General features: G+C 43.6%; 1 protein-coding gene across 1 annotated transcript; it reads left to right on the top strand.

The window, feature by feature from the left end:
* The first annotated feature begins 15,872 nt into the window (after positions 1-15,872).
* LOC4350103 (disease resistance protein RGA4-like) lies at positions 15,873-20,242 on the top strand. Its single transcript, XM_015762129.2, has 3 exons — positions 15,873-16,737; positions 17,091-19,223; positions 19,778-20,242. The coding sequence occupies exons 1-2, from the start codon at positions 15,896-15,898 to the stop codon at positions 19,177-19,179; spliced, it is 2,931 nt and encodes a 976-aa protein (XP_015617615.2). The 5' UTR covers positions 15,873-15,895; the 3' UTR covers positions 19,180-19,223; positions 19,778-20,242.
* The last annotated feature ends 79 nt before the right edge of the window (positions 20,243-20,321 follow it).

The following is a 20,321-nucleotide window of genomic DNA, read 5'->3' as shown; positions in this document are numbered from 1 at the left end:
AAAAATTGAATTTCAAAGAAAAGTTGGAAACTCCACGAGACCTAGCTAGGCACTCCAAAAGTCCGCATGAAAAATTGCCTTGCCATTTGCCTACCTCGGGGACCTAGCTGCTATCGAACGCCTGCACCTGAGCGTAGCCAATGGTTTTTTTAATTTCTCTTCAAGTCAGAACACAGCAATGTACATGTTCTTTTTTTTCTTTTATTTTAGCTCGAACAACGTTGTATATTTCTACTACTTAAAAGCAAAAGTCATTCTTCTCCTCTCCCTTCAAGCGTAGTGCCTATTCTCCTAAGAAAAAAAAATCAATTTTACTATATATTTATTGATAAAAAATTTGACAGATATAATTAGTGTAATTACACAATTAGCATGTAACTACACTGTAACTTGCATGTAACTTTCACATATATATAATTTTGAACTGTTAGAATATTTATTTAAAGATTTGTGCAAATGAAGAAGAAAAAAGTCACTGCGCGCATATATATATGAGATAATTCATTCCCACAACCTCGATTTCACCGAAATAGCATATTACGGAGAAGTTTTTGAAAGTTACGTACATGTTGTATGTAAGTTATAGTATAATTACATCATGATTGTGTTATAATTATATCTCTCAAATTTTGAAAAGAAAATTTTTCGACAAATATGTAGATGATAAAAAAAATAATCGGAGAAAAACAAATATAAAAACAGTTAGTTCGAAGAAAAAAAGAATTATCGGACAAAAACGATTAGTCTAGAAAATCACCTCTTTAAGCATAAATCGTAAATTCAACCAATCCACCTAATAGTATTGGCCGTGCAATACACGGGCATATATTTAGTAAAAGCAAAAAAAAAACAAGAAGTATATTAAAAACTGGTTTTGAAGTCAACAAACACTCCACGTCTCTGCCTAGACAAGTCAAGTGTATCCATATTCAGGGCCTGTTTAGTTACCAAACAAAATTTTTCACGTTGTCACATCAAATGTTTAGAAATATGTATGGAGTATTAAATTTAGAAAAAAAATAATTACACATTTCGCCAGGAAATTACGAGACAAATCTATTAAATCTAATTGCGCCATGATTTGACAATGTGTTGCTACCATAAACATTTGCTAATAACGGATTAATTAGACTTAATAAATTCGTCCCGTAGTTTTCTGACGGAATCTGTAATTTGTTTTGTTATTAGACGACGTTTAATATTTCAAATATGTGTCCGTATATCTGATGTGACATGTGAGGTAAATTTTTTTTTCGCCAACTAAACGTACCCCATAGTTTGTACGATTGTGTCAAAACCCAATGTATCAATCATTCTCGTTTTTAATTACATAGAAGACGTCGTATACACGAACACACTCATTAGGAAATTAGGAAATGTATAAAAGTGTTTAATACCATGCTCTCTTCGTTAAATTTAGTGACGTGAAAAAAAGAGGAAAGGGAAATATGGCTTATATATTGCATGGGTGAAAAAGGAGGAAAGAATGGTAACAAGAAATTATTTAGTGCATCAATGGTTAAGAGTCATTTGTGTCTCTACTGTTATAGGAGAATAGTTCTTTTTTTTTAAGATAGTGAAGTAAGTTACATCTTCGATCTCTGTTCATGGGCACCTAACCAACAAGTTTCAGAAGAATTTAAAATAGACCTTGTCGGATAGGCGATTCTCTAGCAGTGGGGAAGTGCAGACCCCTCCCCGAAAATGAAGATCCGACCAAGGGGTTAGCTACACACGACGATCAAGAAGACAATTTACGGGGCCTAAGCTCCCCGCCAAGCAAATGAACACAAGAGATTTTATAAAGGTTCAGGTTACCTGGAGGTGTAATATCTTACTCTTGTTTCTTTGTTGGTATTTGGATCTGGAGAAATACAAACTTTGCCTTTTCAAGCTAGAAACAAGGAACCCTTCCAACGTAGCATGTCTCTTTCCTTTTATAGTATAAGGAGGGGCTCACAGTGCTGCATGTCTACATCTTTTTGGCCTTGTCATTCCATCGTCTTGTCAATAATGGTTGGTTCCCTCCAAAAATCCCCGAGAAACCTACCTAAAAATCATGATTACAATGCACCCGGCTCACACTCGGGACAGCTAGGTGTGCCAGCATGCTCACCGCGTGGCGAGTGCTGGGCCTGGCAAGACCGTACCCAGCCTGCCGAAATGGCGCCACGATTCCAATTTTGGCCGTTTGGCTGAATCAGGTGTCTCTGGGCATGCGCGACGTGTGTCCAAGACGCCACCGGTCTTAATGACTCTGCGCTAGCGTCCTATCCACGTCTTTTCAACTCTAGATTGGCGGGGGTTCCCTCCATAAACCTGTTTCATTTATGGCGGAGAGCGGTGCTTTACAGCTGGGTGTAAAACACGCTCGTCATCCCAACCAGCCTGGGGCACGCCGTGCCCCCGCGTCCCTAAAAAGGTAGTTATGTTATGTTGAGATGAGCTTCTCGAAGATGTCTTTGATGAATAGATAAATAAGAGGTAGATCTTATATATCTTTACGCTCTTCTCATCAAGGATCGTAGGACTTATATATGGGCAGAGTTGAGCCCGGGTTCCATGACAGGTCCAGGTCCGACGCCAACCTCTACTTGTGTTCCAGATGTATATCTTATATGTTTCTACGCTGCTCCTACTAAGGATCGTAGATCTTACGAGGACTAAGGTGAATCCAGGACCCAGGACAGGGCCAAGTCCGAGGTCAACCTCAGTTTACATTCTTAAGATATAAATGTTGTAAGTCTCTACGCTCCTCTCACTGAGGATCATAGGATTTATAAGGACAAAGGTGGGCCCGGGACCTAGAACAGGACACGGTCCGAGGCCAACCTCTGTTTATATTCTTAAGATATATACCATGTAAATCTCTACGCTCCTCTTACTAAAGATCGTAGGACTTACAAAGACAAAGGTGAGCCCCGGACCCAAGACAGGACCCGGTCCGAGGCCAACATTTTCTTTATATTCTTAAGATAAACATCTTGTAAGTCTTTACGCTTGTCTTACTGAGGATCGTACGACTTACAAAGATAAAGGTGAGCCCGGGACCCAGGACAGGACCAGGTCCGAGGCCTACCTTTGTTTATGTTCCTAAGATATATATCTTGTAAGTCTCTACGCTCCTCTTACTGAGGATCCTAGGATTTACAAGGACAAAGATGAGCCCGGGACCTAGGATAGGACCGGGTCTGAGGCAAACCTTTGCTGATAAGGTTACAAGGAAATCGAGGTTCCTTGTGCCTAGAGTTTTGAGTCATTGTAGATTTTATATGTTTCAACACTCATGTTTAATCAAGAGGGGTGGTTCACATATGAACAGAAGTGGCCCCAGGGTCAAGAACAGACCGGACCTAAATCTATCTTTTCCTACTATTATCTATTATATTATTAAAGGAATAGAAAAATGAGCCTCCACGTTCGCTCTCATGGTCTAGAAATTCTCACATTAATCGGAGAAAAAGAAAAGGCAGAGTCCATATAGAAATACAATTTAGAAATAACTGAAATTCGGAATTAAAAAATAGGGAATATTAGAATAGGAGACTAGAGTCCATATAGAAATACAATTTAGAAATAGCTGAAATTCGGAATTAAAAAATAGGGAATATTAGAAGAGGAGACTAGAGTCCATATAGAAATACAATTAGGAAATAACTGAAATTCGGAATTAAAAATAAGGAATATTAGAAGTAGAAGTATAGAGTCTATATAGAAATACAATTAGAAAATAATAGAAATTCGAAATTAAAAATAAGGAATATTAGAAGAGGAGACTAGAGTCCATATAGAAATACAATTTAGAAATAGTTGAAATTCGGAATTAAAAAATAAGGAATATTAGAAGAGGAGACTAGAGTCCATATAGAAATACAATTATGAAATAACTAAAATTTGGAACTAAAAATAAGGAATATTAGAAGTGGAGTATAGAGTCCATATAGAAATACAATTAAGAAAAAAATATAAATTCGGAATTAAAAAAATAAGGAATATTAGAAGTAGAGTATAGAGTCCATATAGGAATTTAAAACTAACTAAAATTCAGAATAAACATAATAAAATTAAAAGTAGTGTTTAGAGTTCGTATAAAAATACAAGTTACAAATAACTAAAATTTGAAATTAAGAAAAACATGGGAAGAAGAGTTTAAAGTCAATATAGGAATACAATTTAGAAGTAACTGAAATTTGAAATTAAAAATTAAAGAATGTGGAAAGATGAGTTTAGAGTCCACATAGAAATACAATTAGAAATAATAAAAATTCAGAATTAAAAAAAGAAATATTAAAAGATGAGTCCAGAGTACATATAGGAATATATATAATTTACAAATAACTAAATTTTGATATTAAAAATAATTAATAACTAACATGTATATAAAATACAATATGAATATTACACATTAGTAGTTTCGTAAAGTTATTGCAAAATTTAAAATTATGTTGTCATTGTAATATATTTTTGTCATAGTTATGGATAACACATACCTAATAGTAGTTGACTAAATCTCGGGAGGACTCACCACATACCATGTCCTATACGAAAACAACCTTCGGATATAGGAGGAGTTCTGATAAGGAAAGACAACCAGAGTTCTACATGGAAACGACAAGGACTACTCGGATTGTATCCATATTGGTTTCCCTAGTTCTACTTGGACAAGGGGACACCTATGGGTATAAATACAAGCCCCCCTAGGAGGACAAGGGGACACACACTAACCATGATGAGGCGATCAACACGATCAACAACCACCATGAGAGGAGACCATGGAAGACACCCATGACAATCAACATACACCCACCAGAAGCTACAACATACAAGCCAACATACGCCAAGACACGCTGCCGGATATCGACTTCAGGGATAGGCATGGCTATTCCCCTACGGTGTCTCCAGATACCGTCAGGAGATACGAAAGCGCTATCTCTGATATCGCCGGGCATGGATTCGAGGAGGAAGACTACCCTGTTGTCGACTACGAGTCAGACCTTCAGATCGACATGTCGACAACTGTTAGATAGGCTGCCCACATATAGTACTGGTGTGATTATGGTGAATAAGAGTAATACCGGCTCCGGCCAACAGGATGTAGCGTTATTACCTAACCACTCAGGGGCCCGAATCTGTATAAAAATCCATGTCTCCATCTTTTTTACCTCAGTCTCGCGTATATCCTAGCACCAACGATCCCCATACTGTCCAAATACCATAGTCGAGACATCAAACGTCGATAGTGGCGCGCCAGGTAGGGGAATTTTGGTGCTCTAGGATTTCGACGAGATGTGTTCAAAAGACAGATTCTCCGACAACAAGCTACTCGACGACTTCGCTGTGGGGAGTATGTCCCGACCAGAGTATGTCTCCCGACGAGATCGGAACCTTCGTCGTCAACAACTCAATCTCTCGAGATCGACCAACCTTCAAGACGTCATCACCGTGGAGGGTATCGGTTCAAAGTTGTCAACCGTGAGGCCTTGCCCGGATCGACTACCTCTGAACCAACATCCACCGCTAAAAAGTTCGACGAATTATCACCATCGGATACATCGGCTTACATCATATCGGAGTCAATTACACGTCGTTCGACCTGCCAACCAAGCAGCCAGCTGACTGCATTGCCATCTACATCTCTACACGTATATAATACATGCATACCGTGGGACCCATGCACATACAGTAACACGTACAATGTACCGAAGGCTATTTTGCCTTAGGTACGTATGTACGTATGTCAGTGGGCCACCCATACATGCTTGTCTTATGCGTCAGGAAAACAATCCAGACCGACTACCAAGCCTAATCAGGGTAATTGGTAGATTGGTTTTTCAAGTTGATCTACTAATTTCGTAGATACATCCGGCATGTATCTACAATGGTACGCAAAATTTTATCTGCAATTTATCGTACCAATTCAGATCATACAGCGTTGTCAGATCTACAATTTATTATGTTTACCTAGAGCATGTTTCTTATACAATATCCGTTGTGCGAGTACTCCCGACGATAGGCCAACTACGGTCTAACGCTGGGGGCTCGCTCTGTTCTCTTCTGTATAAATCATGCTTGTTTACGGTTTACATAGTACCTGATAATACTAGAAGATCCATACAGTTTTTCGAATACATATTCGATATTCTCTGCTATATATCTTGCCTTCTAGAATATATTTTTCAGGAACAATTGAGCACTCGAGTAGGTTTTGGTCGAGTACACTCCATTATCGAGAACATTCTTGACAGATGCGGAGTTATCGCACCCAACCTACCAACAAAGACCGACGACCTATCTCATAGCACTGGCCATGGCTGGACTACTCGAGAAAAGGTTATTAACGGATAACTCCTCGCGAACGTCGTCGGCTTGATCACCCGACATGATTGCGAACGGACATCCGGGTATGCTATAAGTTGGGTACGTGAGTCATGCTGGCCACATGAGATCCACTTGCAATAAACCAACTCTAGCACTTCCATCGGTGTTCGAGAGATAATTCTGTTCGCTCACTGGTTCTCGCACCAGTACGCAGCAATCTCTCACACCGCAACTTCCATTGGTGTTCGAGAGATAATTCCGCTCACTGGTTCTCGCACCAGTACGTAGCAATCTCTTACACCGCAACATTCATTGGTGTTCGAGAGTCCGCTCGCTCACTGGTTCTCGCACCAGTACGCAGCAATCTCTCACACCGCAACTTCCATCGGTGTTCAAGGGATAATTCTGCTCGCTCACTGGTTCTCGCACCAGTACGCAGCAATCTCTCGCACCGCACCTTCCATCGGTGTTCGAGGGATAATTCTGCTCGCTCACTGGTTCTCGCACCAGGACGCAGCAATCTCTCGCACCGCACCTTCCATTGGTGTTCGAGGGATAATTCTGCTCGCTTACTGGTTCTCGCACCAGTACGCAGCAATCTCTCGCACTGCACCTTCCATCGGTGTTTGAGGGATAATTCTGCTCGCTCACTGGTTCTCGCACCAGGACGCAGCAATCTCTCGCACCGCACCTTCCATCGGTGTTCGAGGGATAATTCTGCTCGCTCATTGATTCTCGCGCCAGGACGCAGCAATCTCTCGCACCGCACCTTCCATCGGTGTTCGAGAGATAATTCTGCTCGCTCACTGGTTCTCGCACCAGTACGTAGCAATCTCTCGCACCTTTACTTCAGATGGTCAAGGTATGACTACGGCAGCGTAGCGGTCCTCGTACCACGACTCCAAGTGATCGAGGGACACCTACTCACCGGTTCTCAACCAGTTGTTCGTAGTGATCTCTCGTACATTTGCTTCAAGTGGTCGAGTTACGGCTACTTCCACTTTCAGTGGTCGAGTTACGGCTACTGTCTGGTCCTCGATCAGCGATGTAGCGTTACTCCGACTACTTCCACTTTCAGTGGTCGAGTTACAGCTACTGCCTGGTCCTCGACCAGCGATGTAGCGTTCCTCCGACTACTTCCACTTTCAGTGGTCGCGTTACGGCTACTGCCTGGTCCTCGACCAGCGATGTAGCGTTTCTCCGACTACTTCCACTTTCAGTGGTCGAGTTACGGCTACTGCCTGGTCCTCGACCAGCGATGTAGCGTTCCTCCGACTACTTCTACTTTCAGTGGTCGAGTACTGTCTGGTCCTCGACCAGCGATGTAGCGTTCCTCCGACTACTTCCACTTTCAGTGGTCGAGTCACGGCTACTGCCTGGTCCTCGACCAGCGATGTAGCGTTTCTCCGACTACTTCCACTTTGAGTGGTCGAGTTACGCCTACTGCGTGGTCCTCGACCAGCGATGTAGCGTTTCTCCCACTATTTCCACTTTAAGTGGTCGAGTTACAACTACTACCTGGTCCTCGACCAGCGGTGTAGCGATTTCTCCTACTACCTCTACTTCAACAGAGTTGGTAGAAGGTACACAATATCGCCATGTGTTTTACCCAGAGATCCCTTACCACGACGACACCTAGCGTTGAAACCTATCCTGCTGTCCCTTTACGCCGTCTTGACAAGGCCTCCGAGGAACCTAAGGGATCTTCGGCTAGGGACGCCTAGAGCCGATAAGGCCTTGTCGGATCCTTCAGAGACGAAAGACCATGTAAGATATGGCCGTGTAAGAGTTCTCACCGTGCGTATTAACCAAGCCGTGTAATCGGAAATTGACTTTTCCAACTTCACGGCTGGGGGCTAGGATCAGTGCTTATTCAACCAAGGCAGATCAAGGGTCCAAGAGCCTTCTCCTCCGAGAACGATTCTCCGACGACAAGGCTGGGGGCTAGGGAGAGTGTACAACTCAAACGATTGACCAAAGTCGTAAACTGAGAAGACATTCTTACACAAAACATTGGTCGGTAAATTTAATTCATTTTCAATTTACCATACATATTATAACATGTCACCCTTTGAGCATTCGCTCGGGGGCTATTTCTATTTGATATTCTTTTCTGAGTATTGATTTCAGGAAAATTCTATTCGACATTGTGGAATACTCCATGTCTCTATGGTTCTACACCGAGATCGACTAAGGCGAGTACAACCAATGTTGACAAGGCTCCGTCGCAGACTCTACGCCTTCTCGATCGCTCGAGAACGGTTGCTGGGTCTCGACAAGGAATACGGAATGAAGAAATGGTGTACCCGCCGAGATAAAATTTCTTGACTTCAATCCAAATTCTCGATTACAGCAAGACGGGAGACTTAGTCGTACGTTATGTACTTCCTTGGTTGACATCAGAGATTGACTCAGACAAACCCTTTAGGTGCCCGCACGAGGCTGACAAAGGAAGTCTAAACGTTATCTCTAAACTCACCGAGAACGGTCACATGAGCTCGATAACAGTTACTCTAATGTCTGCGCGCGGTTGAGAATATGAATTCGTTCATTTGCATTGAAGTCGGGGGCTACTGTCATAGTTATGGATACCACATACCTAATAGTAGTTGACTAAATCTCGGGAGGACTCACCACATACCATGTCCTATACGGAAACAACCTTCGGATATAGGAGGAGTTCTGATAAGGAAAGACAACCAGAGTTCTACATGGAAATGACAAGGACTACTCGGATTGTATCCATATTGGTTTTCTTAGTTCTACTTGGACAAGGGAACACCTATGGGTATAAATACAAGCCCCCCTAGGAGGACAGGGGGGCACACACTAACCATGATGAGGCGATCAACACGATCAACAACCACCATGAGAGGAGACCATGGAAGACACTCATGACAATCAACATACACCCACAAGAAGCCACAACATACAAGCCAACATACGCCAAGACACGCCGCCGGATATCGACTTCAGGGATAGGCATGGCTATTCCCCTACGGTGTCTCCGGATACCGTCAGGAGATACGAAAGCGCTATCTCTGATCTCGCCGGGCACGGATTCGAGGAGGAAGACTGCCCTGTTGTCGATTACGAGTCAGACCTTCAGACCGACATGTCGACAACTGTTAGATAGGCTGCCCACATATTGTACTGCTGTGATTATGGTGAATAAGAGTAATACCGGCTTCGGCCAACAGGATGTAGGGTTATTACCCGACCACTCAGGGGCCCGAACCTGTATAAAAATCCCTGTCTCCATCTTTTTTACCTTAGTCTCGCGTATATCCTAGCACCAACGATCCCCATACTGTCCAAATACCGTAGTCGAGATATCAAACGTCGACAATTTTAATAATATAATGAGAAAACATATATGCTATTATATGAGAGAAAATATAATGATGCTAGCTGCGCAATCTGTGTGGGCCACCATACTAGTTAAGATGTATTTCTTGTAAGCTTCGCTGATCTCAGAGGGGTCTGTTTCAGCTTACATAGACCTGGGGACCCCGGACAAGACATCTAGGATCCCCTTCGTTTAGCAGCTTAATACTCCCTCCGTATTTTAATGTATGACACCGTTGACTTTTCGATGAACATTTGACCATTCGTTTTATTCATAATTTTCGTGCAAATATGAAAGTATTTATATCATGCTTAAAGAACATTTGATGATAAATCGAGTCACAATTAAATAAATGGTAATTGTATAATTTTTTAAATAAGACGAATGATCAAACGTTAGATAAAAAGTCAATGGCATTATACGTAGGACATAGATTCTGTACATCATCACGCTCCGAAAGCTGGAGCTAGCGTGTCATATGAGCGAGAGCGTGTCTGGGCCCCGGAATAGTTCTGGTACCCAAACTACTCCTCACCTTACTTCTTTGATATATATGAATGCTAAAAGCATCTAGGATGAGGCCCGTGACCTACTTGCAGGGTGAGTCCCTAGTTTCCTTATCCTAAGTACCCCATCTATTTTAAGGATGATTTAAGCATACCATTTATCTTATTATGAGCTAATCATCACTAATTTTCCGGGAAATAGGGTATCTTAGTTCCCATTTCACCAACATACGTGATGGGACAAACCCCCAACTTCCACCAATAAAAAAGTCAACTGAAATAATGTTTTCAAAATCACATGGATTCTAGCACGAAGTTATGTATGTACTACGTCATCCAAACTGGAATAAAAGCTCATTGGCTACCAATTCCAAGTGTGTAACATCAATGCGCATAATATCATATTGTTCCTGTGAAAGCATCATGCACCAAGAGTGTAGTCAATTGGAACACATGAAGATAAGCTGCATAATGTTAGACAATTTCTTATGGTTAAAAACTTTATCATTACGGCATCGCCGGATTGACCAACAAAGCGCACTAGCTCCAAATAAAATCATTTTTTTGTGAGCCTAGGCACTTCGCTTAGCCAATTACCCAAAATATCTTTTGCATTGCGGGGATGGGGAATATTAAAGGCAAAGAAGACACATCGCCAAGCAAAGCGTGTAACATGGTAGCCAGAAAAAAGATGTTGGATAGTCCCTTGTGTATTATAAAAATAACATTGCTTGTCCCCCCTCCATTTTCTCTTAGTGAGGTTTATCTTTTTTTTAAGATTACCTTTAGTGCAGAAACCACATAAATATTTCAATTTTTAGTGATACCTTTACCTTCCATAAAATTCTCTTGCAGATTCTTACATTGGAGTTGATGATTGCGTTGTACATGGATTTGACTCAAAATTGGTCATTTTCGTCTGATAGAGTTATGTTAACTAGTTGAGAAATCAAATCGTTCTATTCAACTAACTTAGGTCCTATAATTAACCGTCGAAATGAAATATTCAACGATATCTTGCTCATAACCTCTGCCAAAGTAGATCGTTTCTTTTAAGCCATATTTTACAGAGAAGGATATTGATATTTGAAAATAGTCTGTTAGTGATATGTATTTAAAAGCTTATATCATACTATACCTTTATACATTCTCTTAGACTTGCTAACACACAGCACATAATTAAAATCAATCCTAGCTAGTGCACCTAGTTAGAAACGGTATAAAAAAACTTTACAGTTGGCTCACAGGAAAACCAGTTATATCAGGCACACAAAGGGGCCTTTCGGCCAAGTCCGTCTCTGCCTCTTGCTCTATTTCTCGCACTATATCTCCCCTCTCACTTTTGCCTTCTGTCGCGTGCGTGCTCACACTCGCTGCCTGTTCTTCTTGTGGGGTTTGTCTCCTCTTAACGGTGAGCCGTGAGCGTGGGAGTGTCGTGCCACATCACCAGGCTGCATCGCATTAGAGCAAGGCTAATAATAAAATCGACCTATTAGCTATAAGATGTTTTAGTTTTCTCTCAGCCTACTCATATGGAGTAATAGTTAGCTCTTTATAATTAATACAGAGTCCACTTATTTCTCTCACATAGTTTCTTAGTTCTTATATCAAAACCGGCTGTAAATTTATAGACCGCTTCTCCTCTAGCTCCTGTCTTCTCTCCTCGATCAAAGCATTTAACCGTATTATAACATACCATTAAACTCTTACCGCACCAGACGTGGTTGCAATCTAGCGCCCGTGAGCTTGTTTTTCCACGATTTTTTTTCCCGTGAGGTTCAGTTTGATCTTCTACCTTATCACTAATTAAACTTTGTTTTAAAAAAAGCTGAGTGAGCGTTGAAGTTGCCGTATAGAACGCATATTTATCATCGATCTTATCTACTCCGACAACTTGCCTGCTTAATTATAGTTCGTGTTCAATTGAAGAGCAACTTGACTTTGATCCAATCAAGTCTTCGTCTTCTTCTGAATATAGAATAATTTCGTCTTTTTACGATTAACAACTGGAAAGCACCTAAGAGCAGGTACAATAGCAGGCTATAAGCCAGCTGCAAACATATTTTAAGAAGATAAATCAGGAGAGAGAAGAGCAGCGGGCTACAGATTTGTAGCCAGCTGTAGCACGGACTCCAAGACGCAATGTGTCTGTGACAGGTGGGACTAGGTATTAATAGTGTAGTATGTAACTATTACATTGACTATAGATAAATTGGAGCTAGTAGTTGTGTGTACTATTGAGCTCTAAATATGTACCATTTTTTTAATTATACGTAAGACGTATGTGCACGCGTTACTGAACATGTGCATATTCACGAGTGTGCTCTGACATGCACCGTTGCACTCAAACAAACATAAATCGATCGGGATATTTTCGTAAAAATATTTTTAAAAGCGTATCCTTGCATGTACGCATAATATGGGCAACTGGATATGTATGTATAGTTATACGGAAACGCTAGGGACCGATCATTGGTGGAGAAGTAGTTTTTACTCCCGGTTTATAACCCCTATTTAGTCCTATTTTTTCAACCAGGAGTACGAATCCGGGACTAAAGATATTTTTAGTCCCGGGTAAAATAACCGGGAGTAAAAATCCATTTTTAGTTACCAATCGGTAGAGCCTTTTTAGTTCCGGTTGGTAACTAAAGATAGAGCCAGGCTGATCCCAGTTGCTCCTTTATTATTTTCTTTTCTTTTTTAATATATTGATTTCACTCCATCCCCATCCCCAAACTCCTAAATCAATTATCACCTCCAAATCCTCGAATCGATCATCTCGAAATACATCACAAAATCTTTTAAAAAAAATACATCACAACTTCTACAAAATTCATCACAAATACATCACATATTCACATCACACATAAATCAAATACATCTCAGATCCGGATCACAAATTCTAAAAAAAAAAGAAAACAAAACAAAACAAATCTGCGCCTCGCCGCCCGCCGCCGCCCAAGCCGCCATCTTCTGCCTGCCGCCCGGCCGCCGCCTTCCGCCTTCCGCCGGCCAAACCGCCATCTTCCGCCTGCCGCCCATCCGCCGCCTTCCGCCGGCCGCCGCCGCGCGAGGCTAGGGCCGCCACCTGCAGATTGGGGAGGGGGGGAGGGGGAGGAGAAGGAGAGGATCCTCCGCGCGTAAGATGGCGAGGAGAAGGTGATCCGAGGAGAGGAGAAGGGGGAGGAGAAGAAGAGATAGGGTGTGAAGAGAGGAGGAGTACCTGTACATGGTGCACTCACCATCGTACGAGGCAGTGCGCATGTCTTCCCGTGGGGAGAATCAGAGAACGCATATATGGGTATACCGTCCAAACGGTATCACGTCCTATAGCAGTCCCCATTTTGGGTTTAAAATTTATGCGCTAATGTAAAGGCATTTTAGAGTACTTCGTTTCATATTAGAAAACATTTTAACTTTTTTTTTCCAAGTCAACCTCTATAAAATGGAAAAAAATTATGGAAAAATAAAAAGAACTCTTATCACACTACTCTTGTAATGTTTTTTACATATAAGGTTGATATATTAATGCAGTATGACGATGTTGTGCTTTCAGTGGTAGGTGACGTACCCGTCGACAGCGAGGCGCCTGTGGTGACTTCGTCAATCTCTCCGGAATTTGCCGGCCCAGTCTTCGAAGATGCTCATAGGGATAGGGTTTGCGTGCGTGTGTTCATAGGGGTGAGTGCGCGTGCGTTGTGAGTGTCTGCGTTGTACTGTGTAATTCTCAAAAAAATATTAATGCAGTATGAGCTTATCCTATTGTTTCTTGTAAAAAGAACTCTTTTAACACCAAATCAGTTCCGTTAAAAATTAATGATTTTTTATTTAGTGTTGAAAATGCAGCTATGTTTTTATACAAACTTAATCAGCCTACCGAAGTTTGGCTTAGAAAAAATAAATTTGTATTTTATTATGAATCGGAAGGGGTACTATTTTCCTAATGAGGGCAGCTAGCCCACGGGATACCGTGGAAAAGTGATGTCACGGGATAATTAAAACACACGACAAAAAAAAAAATAGCGTCCCGCGTCCCTGTTGTCAACGTGAAGAGGCACGATACCTAGCCAGCTCCTCCTGGTATCGCACGCTTCCCTTGCCGGCGTCGTGTTGCCTTTGCAGCTGGAGAAGCACACACCTCCTCGTCGGCGTCGTCGCCCCTGAGCAGCGGGAGCAGCAGACAACTCCCCCGCTAAATCCTCCTCTTTGCTCCCACCGACAGCAACAACAACAGAAGGAGAAGAGAAACGTTGAGGAGAGGAACTAAGGAAGGGAGAACAAAAGAGGAGGCAACGAACGTGTGGCCACCGGTCAGCCAGGCGGCGACGGCGACACGGCGTGCTCCCCCTTCCCACACCTTTGACCTGGTACCTGTGGTACCAGGTACAATAGGTATCAGGTACCAGGTGGTACTTGATAATTATAGGTATCTGGTATCTGATACCATGCACATGGTACCCATGGATGGTACCTAGGTACTAGGCATCTGATACCTGATACCATGCATATGGTATACCATGCCTAGGTATCAGCTCGATACCTAGGGTACTAGGTATCAGTCGATACCCAGGTACCAAGGCCTGATACCAAGGTACCAAGGCTTGATACCTAGGTATCAGCTCGATACCCAGGGTACCAGGTATCAGTCGATACCAGGGTACCAGGTACCAGGTACCAACTGATACCCAAGGTACCAGGTATCAGATGGAGAGGAGGTAGAGGTTCCAGAGCAGGTTGTTGCCGGCGTTGCGGCAGCCGAGGCACCGGGACCACCGGCTTCTGCTTCTACGGTGGCAGCAGAGGATCCATCTGCACTCACTGGCAAGGAGGCGGCAGGAGCAGTGGGCAAGGACGGCGGCACCAGTGGCTCACGAGAAGCGGGCGATGGAGACCTTGGCGAGGAGCACGAGGGAGGAGGGGAGCGGCCCCGGCGCCGGCAGCGACGGGGAGCGTGCGCGCGAGGCGGCGCCGCAGTGGGCGAAGGACGGCATCGAGGAGGCGCAGCGAGATCACCCCCGACGCCCCCCCCTGACCTCACCGACGCCGTGCCGTCGTCGTCGTCCTCAGCCGCCGGAGACGACGACGATCCCTTCCTCCTGGCCGGCTTCTTCTCAGCCTTCTTGGCCTTATCCAGAGAGAGACAGTGAGTTTGTGGAGAGGAAGGGAAGGAGATAAGGCAGAGGAGATCTTATCCAGTTTATCCCGTTGTGACAGGACACCGTGCAGTAGATTTTCTGTTTCCTAATCCATCCAACCATTGTAATTACTACTCCCTCCGTATTTTAATGTACGACGCTATTGACTTTTTAACCAACGTTTGACTATTCGTCTTATTCAAATTTTTTATACAAATACAAAAATACTTATGTCATGCTTAAAGAACATTTGATGATAAATCAAGTTACAATAAAATAAATGAAAATTACATAAATTTTTTGAATAAGACGAAAGGTCAAACGTTGGTTAAAAAGTCAACGGCGTTATACATTAAAATACGGAGGGAGTAGTATATTGTTATAGGTAGCATAATATACGTCATACGATTGAATTGTTATGGTAGGATGATATTACTATTCTATAGCGTAGAATTGATTGAGGTTGAAGGCTTCAAGCGATATACGTACTATCAATCTTTGAAATGCGCGTGACTTGCTATTAATCTTTGAAAGATAAAGGTGCGACTCGATCGGCGATGATGCGAGTGCAGCTCTGAGAGGCAGACATGGAGACCCTGAGCTCTGTCACTAATATCGTCGTGGGGAAGCTCTTCGCGCTACTGGAGAAGAAGTACGAGCAGTGGAGGGGCCTGGAGGACAGCATCGGTTTCATCAAGCGGGAGCTCCGCGTGATCCATGGCTTCCTGCACGACCAGCTCCCGCGGGATCGGAATGGGGAGGATCCGCCGATCAGCGCCGTGCAGGCCACATGCATCGACGAGCTCCGGGATCTGGCGCACGACATCGAGGACTGCCTCGACCGCTTCCTGCCCTGCGCCGCGTGCGAGCGCGATTCGTCGTTCCTCCGCCGCCTCGCGGCGGACTCTCGGTTCGCCGGCGAGGTCGAGAGGCTCAAGTCGCGGCTGGAGGAGGCGCACGAGCGGAGGGCTAACTACGGCGTCAACGGCGTCGCCGGCTCCGCCGCCGCAGCTGGCGGATCAAGCTCAGGCTCAGCAAATACGACGGATTACATGGCCCAGAGCTGTGGCCTTGTGGGCATCAACGTGCCCAGGCAAGAGCTTCTTGACCTGCTCCTGCTCGAGGACGTGGAGGGCCGGCCGGAGCGGATGCGCGTGATCTCCATCGTGGGATTCGGAGGCTCGGGGAAGACGACGCTCGCGAGGGCAGTGTACGACTGCCCCGACATCGCCGGCCAGTTCGACGGCCGCGCCTGGGTCGTGGCGTCCAAGCACAGAGATGATACCATGGGGCTCCTGTCGGCGTTACTCGGCCAAATTCGTCAGGAAGATGACCAAAGATTCAATCAAATTCCTCAGGATGATGAGCAAAGATTCCAGCTACAGTCCCAAGTCCAAGCTGATATCAGGCAACACCTGAATGCTAAGAGGTGAGAAATTCTCTGCTTCAGCTCATTTCCCAGCAATTTAATTTCCTTCAGATGAAATCAGTTCTATCTTACAATTTCGTAGCATGTGTTCGCATTTACAGTTACACTTTTTTCTTCTTCTTTGAAATTGGATTCACCGTATATAGCGAACTATCTGAACTGCATGTACAAGTACAACTTACCTGTTAAAACTTAAGTTATTGACTGCTTCACACTTTGTCCGACACAAAAAAGGCTTATTTTGGATCATTAACAACAATTAGCTAGTTTGCTTGTCCTGAAAAATGCTCTTGACAACCGTTATTTCTCCCAATGAATTAAATTCACTTCTGTATTTCCATTATACCTGCTAGGTACCTTCTCGTGTTTGATGATATTGAGGAGAAGCAGTGGAACTGTATAAAATCAACCTTCCCTACAGAAACAAGAAGCAGAGTACTAGTGACAACGACTATTAAACCAGTTGCAAATGCCTGCAGCCATGGTACCGGTTCTGTGTACAATATGAGAACTCTGAATGTGAACCATTCCAAGGATTTGCTGCAATCTGTCCTAAAGGAATACTCTCCTGAGTTGGAGTTGGACTTGCCATCGATTCTGGAGAAATGCGACGGCCTCCCGCTTGCTCTGGTTAGTGTGGGAAACTTTCTATGGCGAGAAAGGATCACTGAATGTTACCGAAATCAAGTCTGCTGCAACCTAGGTCATCACATTGAGAAGGAGCACGCCTTTGCAGAACTGCGACAAGTTCTTGCGAACAACTACAACACTCTGCCTGGCCATCCCCTCAAGACCTGCTTACTGTACACGACTGTGTTCCCCAATGGCTGTTCCATCAGAAGGAGCAGTCTGATCAGGCGATGGTTAGCTGAAGGCTATGTACAATGCCAATATCCTCGCAGTTCACTGGAGGTTGCAGATGCAAACTTGGAGGAGCTAATGGACCGAAATATCATCAGGTCGATGGATGTTACCAACAATGGAAGGGCGAAGAACTGCAGGGCTCACGGTATCATGCACGAATTCATGCTGCACAAGTCCAGGTGTGATAATTTCATTGCATCCCTCCATGACCCAGATCGAAGCAAATGCCGCCACCTCTTCTTAACCCAGAGCCTTACAAGTGGAAATCAATCATACATGGATTGTGGAACTAATCCAAAGGGTAAGCAACCTCGTGCCAGGTCTCTGACGATCTTTGGAAATGCAGGGGAATTTGCTTTAGATTATGCCAAGTGTGAGCTGTTGAGGGTCTTGGATCTAGAAGAATGTGATGATCTCAAGGACGATCATGTCAAGTACATATACAAGCTGTTGCATCTAAAATACCTTGGCCTTGGGAGCACCATTACATATATTCCGAGAAAAATCAATAAAGGGCTGCATTGCTTACAGACACTCGACCTGAGGAAGACAAGGATAAACACATTGCCTGTGGAAATCATTATAATGCCACATCTAGCTCACCTGTTTGGAAAGATTAAGATTAGGGAAGCAAGGGGCCTTTGGGTCCTTGAAACGAATAAAATAGAGAAGATATTATCAGATAAAAGTAAATTGCAAACTCTAGCAGGTTTTGTTGTAGACAAGAACTCTTTGTTTCCTCGCCTGATGGTTCATATGAATAAACTAAGAAAGGTCAAGATATGGTGCGAGCCCGCAGCTGAACGTAATAGCAGTATCAGCTTAATTTCAGCGGCTATTCAGAAGTTTACTCAGGCTGGCATGGACACTACTGGTGCTCATTCTCTGTCACTTCGATCCAGAAAATTTCCTAACCGTCTACTGTGTTGTCTGGAGAAGTCGTATGGTTATCTCAGCTCCTTGAAACTGCAGGGCGAGTTGAGCCGGTTTCCACAGTTCATCACATCACTGTGTGGTCTCACAGAGCTGTGCCTTTCATCAACAAATCTGAATAAGGAGGATCTATCAAACGTTTGCACATTGCACCACTTGCTTTATCTGAAACTGGTTGAATCTGACCTTCAGGGCTTTATCATAAAAAATGGTGACTTCCCACGTATGCGACGCTTATGCCTTGTGGTGCAAAATCCCAATCTCCCTACAGTTGAAAAAGGAGCTTTGCCACATCTCCTGTCACTCCAATTGCTCTGCAAGGATCTAGTTGGTCTTTCTGAAATCAAGATTGAGTACCATGATTACCTTGAGGAAGTTGCTCTTGATTCTATGGTCAATATAGAAACAATAGAAATTTGGGAAAATGAAGCTAAGAAGCACCCAAATAGACCCAAGGTTCTGTTCCGCAAGAGGGTTGATCCAACCGATGCTCAGTCCACAGCGAAGTATGCTGCAACAGAAAGACCAGTACCTGAGACAGGATGCCCTGCGGTGATAAAAAAACGGAAATTCCATGCTATCCAATCATATTATAACGAGTCTGTTGAAACAAAAAAGAGTTTAAGATGCTGCTCTGGCGTTTAACTGAGGTGCCAAATGCTGGCAATGGTTTGTAGATTCTTCTTTAGGTAAGAATCTAAATCCTTGAGGCAGAAACTGGTTGGTTGATGTTGTGGAGTGAGACCCATGTAGCAAAATGTTAAAATGAAAGGTCATGGAAACTTATGATATATAGTTCCTATTACATATCAATATCATGTTTCTTTCTTATTCTAGGACTTTTGCATATTTGTTTGCTTGTTTTATTCAGGTCATTTTTCCATCTTCACAAATATCCAGATGCTGCTTATGTTCGCATTTTCCATGTGAATCTAGAGGGGATTACTATGATGCTAACAATAAATTAATGCTACTCATTTTGCTGGTTGAAAATATAGGTTCAAGTTACTTTCCCTTTTTTTCCTTTCAAGAAATAGATCCAATTTGGCAATTTTCTAGTTTACCTATACCCAGTTATTGTTTTGGTGTTCCTATTACCTTTGTTCAATTTAGCAATTGTTCCTATAAGCATGCTGGGAAACAGATTAACATAGGGACTATACGCTACCGGCAAATCATCAATAAAAAAAAAAACGAACCTTCGGTGAATTGATTTTGACAACATCCACTAAACCGCTCGCAGGTGGAAGGTGGCAGATCAGATCCAGTGGCGGTGGAGCCTCACCCTCATCTCCTCAGGGCCCAGGCTACGGTCGCCGCTCGCCGCTCGCCGGTGCAGGCGGGGACGGCGCCGTTGGCCGATCGCAGGTGAAGAGAAGGTTACCGCGACGACGTGGGGGGATGCCACACCCGATCTGGGGCTTGCCTTGCGGCTGTGGCCTGCGACTGGGAGAGGGCCTGCCGTTGCGCATCGTGGCGGCGCACGGGAATATCAGCGTGGTGTGCGGCCGGCGGGCGGCGGCGATGGGAGAGGCGCAGGCCTTGGTCTGGTGCAGCCAGCCTAGATATTTTCCCAAATTTCTGAACTAAAACAAATTGACTGAAATACTCCCAATGTTTTGCTATTACTCCTAGAATATTGGACTGTCTATACATACATTGACAGAAAATCCCACATTCTATCTTTCTAATTTTGGACCGTTGAATATGCTTTGAGATTCGTGTACAGCCCTAACCCTAACTTTTCCTCCCGATCCCCCTCCCCCTCGCGCATTCCGCCGCTGCCG

Source organism: Oryza sativa, chromosome 11, assembly GCF_034140825.1.
Source record: "Oryza sativa Japonica Group chromosome 11, ASM3414082v1".
NCBI lineage: Eukaryota > Viridiplantae > Streptophyta > Magnoliopsida > Poales > Poaceae > Oryza > Oryza sativa.
This window is presented reverse-complemented; position numbering and strand designations above follow the sequence as displayed.